The sequence below is a fragment of the Rhinopithecus bieti genome, unplaced genomic scaffold (genome assembly GCF_001698545.2).
Source record: "Rhinopithecus bieti isolate Rb0 unplaced genomic scaffold, ASM169854v2 scaffold_10712, whole genome shotgun sequence".
NCBI classification, from domain to species: Eukaryota; Metazoa; Chordata; class Mammalia; order Primates; family Cercopithecidae; genus Rhinopithecus; species Rhinopithecus bieti.
In genome coordinates, this window is record NW_016806920.1 from 878,262 (window position 1) to 887,781 (window position 9,520).

At 41.2% G+C, this 9,520-nt stretch overlaps 1 protein-coding gene across 1 annotated transcript in view; it reads left to right on the plus strand.

The window, feature by feature from the left end:
- The window catches only part of DOCK4 (dedicator of cytokinesis 4), a 494,753-nt gene that overhangs the window by 307,629 nt on the left and 177,604 nt on the right, over window positions 1-9,520 (plus strand). The window contains 2 exon segments of the mRNA XM_017878678.1: window positions 927-1,089; window positions 5,742-5,848. Coding sequence (XP_017734167.1) covers window positions 927-1,089; window positions 5,742-5,848 — 270 coding nt within the window.

Genomic DNA, 9,520 nt, shown 5'->3' on the forward strand with positions numbered 1-9,520 from the left:
AGTCTTCATGCTGAAGACAAGCCAGGAAAAAACAGCAACAACTTTTACAGTTTGCTTAATTAATTGTGTCAATAATTTTCTTATAGCAGCTGTTACTTAAAAGCAGTTTTTTTTTTTTTTTTTTTTTGAGACAGAATCTTACTCTGTCACCAGACTGGAGTACAGTAGTACGATCTCCGCTCATTGCAACCTCCCCTTTCCAGGTTCAAGCAATTCTCGTACCTCAGCCCTTCAAGTAACTGCAATTATAGACATGTGCCACCATGCCCAGCTAATTTTTGTATTTTCAGTAGAGACAGGGCTTCACCATGTTGGCCAGGCTGATCTCGAACTCCTCGCCTCAAGTGATCCTCTCGAGCCTTGTCTTCCCCAAATGCTGAGATAAATGCAGCATAGTTTTAAAGCCATTTCATTATTTAATCCTATATATTTTCTTTCTGACCAAAATAGGCATGAAGACTAGGGTACTCCTTACTAATTGGGGTGAGAAGAGCAGGTGTTTTTATGGAAGAAGTAGTTTTTATGAGCCCCTTCTTCATGGAGAAATACAGCTGCCCATTTAAATAAGAAGGTTGGTCCTGGGGCTTAGTGAGTCACCTACTAAGGCACAAAACAGGCTTTTGACTACTGCAGATTGGGAACTTTGCCAAGTAGTTGAACTCCAAGTGGGGCATGCAGTCGACCATCTCCCACGTATCACCCAGGTCTACCCTTGGCACAGTAAATCCTTGGAGACCAGCATCAGAATTAAATAGATACACCCTGCTAAACAGCAACAGGTACAGAAACACATGGCAAAGGACCAGTGAGGTAATTTCCTATGAAGTGCCATTTGAGAGGCAGGCAGATAGAGCAAAGTGATTGCTCTGCCTTTTCAAAAGATCTTTAGATGAAGCTCTCTTTAACCTGTGTGTTCCCTTTGTTAGGATTTTATCTCCTTCGGCTCTGGGGAGCCACCAGCCAGTGAGTACCACTCCTTTGTGCTTTATCATAACAACAGCCCCAGGTGGTCTGAACTGCTGAAACTTCCCATTCCCGTGGATAAATTCCGGGGCGCACACATCCGCTTCGAGTTTCGGCATTGTTCCAGTAAGTATTTGGTGGCATTGACTGCCTGTCTCTCTTGTGCTGGAGTATCCTGCTTACTGGGCTGTCATGAAGATGTGGGTTGATCTTAAATTGATTACTTTTGTAAAAATCAGTTTGTTCCATTCTAGAAAGATTAGCCAGAAAGGGAAGGAACAGTGTTAAAAACTAAACTGATTCTGGTGGGCTCAGGCAATCCTAACCATTCAAGTGTCTCCAGGAGCTGATCCAGCTCTCACACAGATTGGGAAAACCCACTAGGACCTTTCATGGCATGTGAAGCCACTGGGAAAGCCTTTGGTTGGCTTAGATGCATATCTGATTTGTGTGTATCTGCATCACTATACTATCTCAGACAGTATTCAAATGAGAATCAAATAATGTCAGCTGGAAAAAGGCTTGGAAGTAACATGAAGTAATTGCCTCATTTTACAGATTTTTTTTTTTTTTGAGACAAAGTCTCCCTCTGTCGCCCAGGCTGGAATGCAGTGGCGCGATCTCAGCTCTCTGCAATCTCCGCCTCCCGGGCTCAAGCAATTCTCCTGTCTCAGCCTCCTGAGTAGCTGGGACTAAAGGTGCCCGCCACCACGCCTAGCTAATTTTTGTATTTTTATTAGAGATGGAGTTTCATCATATTGGTCAGGCTGGTCTCGAACTCCTGACCTCAGGTGACCTACCCGCTTCGGCCTCCTAAAGTACTGGGATTATAGGCATGAGCCCCCACACCCGGCCTCATTTTATAGATTTAAACAACCCAAGACATAGAACTGTTACAGGGTTTGTCCACATGAGCATTGCTATCCATAAAGTTATCGCTTCTCAGTGTTTCTATTTAAGTTTTTTTGCATTCATTACCACCCTCTCAAGCCCCATGTCTCTCCCCCAACTACCAGGAGTCCAGGAATCTTCTGATATTCCCTGTGTCCCTGAGGGTATCTTAGCACTGCCAGTATACATTGTGACCAGAGAAGGTTCTGGCGAATCTAGCTTTGGGAGCAGTACAACAAATGAGAGATACAGGAGAATCACATTTTTGAAGAAGCAGCAGGCTCCTTTCCAGTCTGGAAGGAATAGGGGCTTTGCCAAAAGATTTGTGGTGACTTCACCTCAGTGCTGTTGTAATTTACCCAAGGTTCGGGCCAAGAAGACTTTATCTGTTGCTGGAATTATGGCATATTTCAGAATTGACTCAAGGAGCTTCGTAAATTATGCTTGTGTGAATGTTGCTGAATGCAGGAAGAGAGCTAGCAGGGTCTTAAAATTCTTCCAAATTCCAAGAAAAGTTTCCTGTAAAGGACTTGAAGTAGGAAAACATAAAGGACTTACAATGGTGCTGTGCTATTTCTTCCATCAGTCTTCGTTATAAATTCTCCCTGGGGCCTAATATGAGGTTTGAGTGTTAAGGTAAGAAAAAGAGAAAATAACGGTGAAATAGTGGGGAAAGAGAGAAAGAGCATTTGGAGATAATTATTCTAATTCAGAACTTGGAAAGTAGAATAAAGGCTATTTTCAGTAAAATCTATTAGATCTCTACCTTCTTATCCCTGTACTTCAAAAATTGTTCATAGGTTTTTTTTTCTTTTAATCTTCCTAATTAAAAGTCAGAAGAAACAGCCAAATGTAAAGAAGGAAAAAATCTTGATAATACCACAAACTATGAATAACCAATGCAATCGTTTTATAAAGTGGGCTTCCAAATATTTATCTGTGTGTTCATACCTTTATTCAGAAACCTCAGTTTTTCATGAAACAAATATTTGTTGAACTCCCACTGTATGCCAGGCGTTTTACTGGGTACTGGAGACACATCAGTGAGCACAAGAAAATAGCCCCTCTCACAGAGCTTTCATTCCAGAGAAGAAAGACAGATTTTAATAGCTGAGAAACTAAGTACATAATACATCAGACAGCAAGTGATGAAGTGCAGTGAAGACTTAAATTGCAGTTAGGGAGTAGGAAGTGATGGTACTGTGTTGCTGTTTTACATAGGGCTGTCAGGAAAGACTTCTCTTATAAGGACATGTGTTGGCAACAAACTAAAAGAAGTGAAGGCCTGAGCCATTGAGACTATTCTTTCTGGGGAAAGAAGATTCCAGGCAGAGAGGACAGTACAAAAGGCTTGAGCTTGAAACATGCTTGGCATTTTCAAGGAATAGTGCGGGGACCAGGAAGGTAGCAGAGGCGCCAGATCTTGTATGGTCTTATTTCATGATGAGGACTGTGCATTTTATTTGAATTGAGAAGAACCACTAGAGGATTTGGAGCGAAGATAAGTCTGGCTACTTTATGGGATAATAGATTATAGGTAGTAAGGTTGGGAACAGAAAGACCATTTGGGAAGCTTTTCTTTGTCTTCTAAGTAAGAGATTTAAAGTGTTCTGCATTACGAGGGTAGTGGTTCAATTCTTTTTTACAGAATATTAACAGATCAGATATGGAAGAAGGAGAAAAGTCCAGAGTGACCCAAAGATGTCGGCCTGAGAATGAATGATCATTTAATTAAGTGGGGAAGACAACAGGAAGAACCTGTTTGGGGAACAAAAATCAAACATTGCATTTTAGACATGTTGAATCAGAGATGTCTATTAGACACTCAAGATGTCAAGTGGGCAGTTGAGTGACCTCCAGGTTGGAAACTTGGGAATGAGAACATATAGTTCAGTGGTTGGTCTACTGAGCCAGCACTGGGGGTTGGGGAGGATCCCTGATCTCTGGCATTTGCTGATTTCCATGGTGTAGATACTCCCACCATGGCCAGTTTCAAGCTTCCAACATGACATCACTGAATGTAGAACTGGGGAGAAATGTGCACTTTCAGCTCTTATGGGCCAGTATGATCCAGCTCCAGCACATCACTAATTTTGATGATTTCTAAAGTCCGAGACTGATTGGAGTTCCTAGGTAGTAAGTTTAGAGAGCAAAGGGGAGTCCAAGGATGGGTCTCTGGGGTACTCGCCATATTTAGAGCTGGGAGAATGAGAAGGAGGCATTATAAATGACAATAAGAAGGACTATCTAGTAGGTTGAAGGCCAGTCCAGGAAGAATAGAATCCAGGAACTAAATGAAGGCAGTTTTTCAAGAGAGGATTGATCACATGTGTCAGGTGCCAGTGGTAGATCAAATTAGATGAGGACAAATAATTTGATTTGGCATCATGGAACTCGTTGAACCTGACAAGTTGTTTTAGTGAATCTGTGGTGATAAACGTGAGTTAAAGAATGAGATGGAGGGGAAAGACGGGGAGTAATGGGTATAGACGAATCTTTGGAGAAGTTTTGCTATAAAGGATACAAGAGCTATGGTTGTGCATAGGAAGACTCAATGTCGTCAAGATGTCAGTTGTTCTTAAATGAACCTATGGATTCAAGTTTCTGTACTATCATTGCTGTGGATATCTCTTCCCAGAGATCTTTGGTGTGATTTTTGCTTGACTTTTTAAAAAACATGAATTCTTTTTCCAGTTTCTCTATGGGGTTGAAATTAATGATTTTAAAAGAAAGTCCTTTGCTATAATCACATTTTCAGAGATGTCCTCATATTAGGGACCAGCACCAGCCAGACAAAATTACCGTTTTCTGCATTAGGCTCTACTTCCCTGTGTTTAAATGCCTGGAGCAATTAAATGCTGTGTTGCTAAACATCTTGTCCAAACTTCAGGATTACCATACCTAACTCCTCCAGCTCAGATCTCACTGCATCCGAAAGTTGCACTTTTCTGTTCAAGTATAATGTTCCACTCGTGAAAGAGTGACAATTCAGCCCTTAACAGGCTGCTGGCCCTGGAGAACTCTCTTTCCATCTAAGTACAATGGGAGAGTCAAGTTAACCAAACAAGGTTCTGTTAATGCTTTCTTCATTTTTGGAGGGGGGTGTGGAAAGCTTGGTGGAAAGAACTGGAATGGTACTTAAGGGATCTACAACAAGTTACGGAATATCTATGACCTCAATTTCCCTATTTATAAATAATTGCTAATGATCCTTGCCTTTTCTAGCTATTGTAATTCTTAATTAGGCATCTGAAAACCTCATCACCTCATTTCCGGTTTCCACAGTAGTGAGCCCTTATTAAACTATAGGTTTAATATTCATATTGGCTTTCAACATGCCTAACTTATTCCAAGGAGGTAACTGCAACAGGACTTACTTTCCTTAAATGTGTTGGATATAGGGAAAGAAGTTATGTCATGGACCGGGGTAGAGCTTAGAGATTCCCTTTCGATGGTTAGTAATCAAAACAAAGCATTTCACTTTCATTCATTCACTTGTTCATTCATTTAACATATATTTATTGAGCACCTACTATATTCCTAGCACTCTTTGAAACAATAACATAAAACAGATAAGACCCCTGCCCTCAATGGGACCTAGGGGTAAAAAGAAGAAACAGGCAATCCACAAATTTTTAAAAAACAATTTCAGATAGTGACTCCCATAAAGAAAATTAGGCAAGAAATGTAAGTTGCAGATAAGGGGGCAGGAAGAGGGGATTAGAGGGTGACTGCTTTATAGAGATGGCCTATCAGAAAAGCTGTGCTCCATTGTGTAGTGGGAACTGTTGTGTATGGGTTATATTTCTCAATGATTATGCTTCTTGACAAACTACGTCCCTGAACATAGATATGCTTAAATAAGCCAGTAATTTTGTTTTTTACAGCAAAGGAGAAAGGAGAGAAGAAGTTGTTTGGGTTTTCTTTTGTCCCTCTGATGCAAGAAGATGGTAGGACTCTTCCAGATGGCACTCATGAGCTCATCGTACATAAGGTAACATCAGTCAGATGGTGGCGATGGGCAGTAAAAAATAGTGCTGAAATAGCACCTCACTATCTTATCATTTTGAAAAGAGAAAAAAAAATAACTGAAAAGAATACTCTTGTAAGATTGCTCTCAGGGAGAATATCTTTTTGAAAGTATTGTTTCTATATTCTGTCATATTCTAGAATATATTTTAGAGATGATTTATTTTTTCATCCTAATTTAGGGGTGGATATTTGGGTAAATCTGTGTATTGTTCTTAAAGTTCTTTCCGTTGCTGTGGTAGGGTTAAGTAAACCTTACAAATAACTTTTTAAATACTACAGTACACACTTTCTTATCTAGGTCTGTATATCCCCAGAAGTAAATTTAGCAAGGTCAGCATTATTATTTTGTCTGCTGTTGTTACTTAGCAGGCAGAGAAGTGGCTGTATTTCATCATGACAACTTTAGCAGTTCTTGTAAATCAAGAATTGTCATAAAAAACATTTGGAACAAAGTGTATTGTAGTAGGCAACAAAAAGAAAACTTGCAAAGGAGGAACCTCTTGTAATTATCTGAGAATACTAGTAATAAAGAACTGTAGGGTAAAAAATGTATTTTTAAGTGCACAGGCAATTTTCTCCAAAATATTCCTCCTTTGCATTTCTCCATTTCTGTAACTGTGTAATAGCTAGGCCCTTATCAACTCTCACCTATGATAACTGGTCCTGCTGACCTGGGTCTTGTCTCCCTGTAGCCCAGACATTAGGGTCACTCATCTAAGGAGCAGATCCAGACATGTGACTTCCCAGCTTAAGACCCATTCAAAAGCTTCTTGCTGAGAGACTAAATCCCAGGCATCTCAGGGCGTGCCAACCTTCTACCTCCCTACTGCCTCACTCCTTTCCACTTCCGGCCTCTTGATGCTGCAACCACATCCAGCACTTTATAGTTCTTCACCCTCTGCTGCTGGCTCTTTCTGCTCTTCCCTGCCCTTGTGGCTCCTGGAGTCAGCCTTCCCCTGCCTCTACCTCTGAGTATCTTCTGCTCGTTCCCGGAGACTCCTCTGGGCCATACCCTCCCTCAGGAACTATCCCCTGCTTCCTGGCCCATCTCATATTCTCAGCTGGCCAGTTGCCCTTCCCTGAGCTCCCTGCTATCTACACACATCTCTTACCATTGTTCTCATCACACTTCCAGAACTATCTGTTGATCCCTCAGCTTACCCCGTTAGATTTATGAGCTCCTTGAGAACAACAGCTATGTAGAGGGATTCTGGCCTGTGATAGATGTTCAGTGAAGATTATTGAATGAATAGGAGATTACAAGCAAAAACTTTCTTTGGATTGCTAGTCAAATGAGAGGCAATATTATAACACACCTGGTATTTTCTTTTTTTTTTTTTTTTTTTTTTGAGATGGAGTCTTGTTCTGTCACCCAGGCTAGAGTGCAGTGGCGAGATCTCAACTCACTGCAAGCTCCGCCTCCCAGGTTCACACCATTCTCCTGCCTCAGCCTCCCGAGTAGCTGGGACAACAGGTGCCCGCCACCACGCCCGGCTAATTTTGTATTTTAGTAGAGATGGGGTTTCACCATGTTAGCCAGGATGGTCTCAATCTCCTGACCTCGTGATGGGCCCACCTCGGCCTCCCAAAGTGCTGGGATTACGGGCATGAGCCACTGCACCCAGCCCACACCTGGTATTTTCTATTTTTATAGAATGTATATTTCAGTGTCCATTTCTTTAATCATTCATTTTCTGTTATTTGTTCAACATGTTTATTGACCACAGACTACAGCCAGGTACTGTTCTAGGTGCTGGGAAAATAGTGGCAAACAAGACAGCCAAATCCTTCTGTTTCTGGCCTTTACATTCTCTCTTCATAAAGTAATCTAAAAGAGCTAACAAAGCTGACAGTGTTAAAATAGAAAGAAACAAAAATATTTTAAAGTGTAGTAACCAGAAAAGCAAACAGAGGAACTACATATACTAGACTGCAGGGATGATCTATTTATCTCAGCTGTAGGTCTGAGGCTCCCCGCTAAGATATATAATATAACAGGCAATGTCTTGAGCTTCAATTTTCAAAAACATAAATGGTACTTCATATAAATGTCTTTGTAACATTAAATCTTAGCTCAGAAAAGGTAAGGCTAAGATAATTAAGACTGAGCGCCCCATTTCCTAATGATATACAGAAGAATGAATCACTTCTATATAGCATATCCCGTTTGGACCCTCTCACCTATGGGTCTGCAGGTGTGTCTTTGGCAGTGCTAGGTTTCCAGTCAAGTCCTGGTTGACTTCTCTTCATGAGCATGAGCCATACCAAGATTCTCAGTTGCTGACTAGAGACATGCATATGCCTAAAATGCCAAAGGATAGGTAGCAGAGCTCGTTTTTCCACGTGAACATTTAGGAGTCAAACAGGTATTAATTCCCAGACAGAGGCCTGTCCAGGTGCCTGTAGTCAGGGCCAAAACTTTTCTCAAATATAGGGACTTTGACTCAGTTGAAGCTCTTCCACAAAAATTGATTTAGTACTAAGAATCCTCATCCATAAAGGGGAACTTATTTGAGCATGAAAAATGTGTCCTCAACCACAAAAGAAACTCAGTATGGTATGTGTAGGCTGTCTAATTTGGGGCAGACCTACATTGTATGGATCCATCAGGAAGCATTCACTCCACAGAAAAAACCCCAGGTAGCTGAGTTTTCTTATGAATAGGGTTATTTAGTATTTCTTATTTACAGAGTTGTGAAATACTTGCCAAGTATAACAACTTTTATTTTTCTTTCTCATACTACTGAGCCAAGAAGTTCAGTTTCAGCTTATGGCCACTTGTAATTTATGATTATGAAACCATATTACCAGCATAATGCATAATCCTTCTTCTGCTATGAGAGGAAGGCACACAGCCTGCTTATCACTGTGCCGCCTTGAATTTGGTATTTAAAAAGAAACGTGGAGAGAGAAGCGTGTTTCAAATTATGAGCTAAAAATATAGCCCATTTAATAAGTGGTGTTGAGATAAATAAAATGGGTATTAGGGGAAGCAGGGAAGAACTGGATTCCTACCTTCCTCTTATTGCGAAAACACATTCCAGATTGAATGTAAGAAATAAAACTGGGCCGGGCACAGTGGCTCATGCCTGTAATCCCAGCACTTCGGGAGGCCAAGGCTGCTGGACCTCCTGAAGTCAGGAATTCGAGACCAGCCTGGCCAACACGGTGAAACCCCGTCTCTACTAAAAATCAAAAAAGTTATCCTGGCATGGTGGTGGGTGCCTGTAATGGCTAAGGCAGGAGAATCGCTTGAACCCAGGAGGTGGAGGTTGCAGTGAGCCAAGATCATGCCATTGTACTCCAACCTGGGCAACAAGGGTAAAACTCAGTGTCAAATCAATCAATCAATCAATCAATCAATCAATCAATCTGTATGAGCCTTAAAAATATGGGTGAATATTTTTATAATCTACAGGTGAGAAGGACCTTTCTAAGGATGTCTCGAATGTTAGAAATCAAATTTAAAAATCAAGTAAATAGGCCGGGCGCGGTGGCTCAAGCCTGTAATCCCAGCACTTTGGGAGGCCGAGACGGGTGGATCACGAGGTCAGGAGATCAAGACCATCCTGGCTAACATGGTGAAACCCCGTCTCTACTAAAAAAAAATACAAAAAACTAGCCAGGCGAGGTG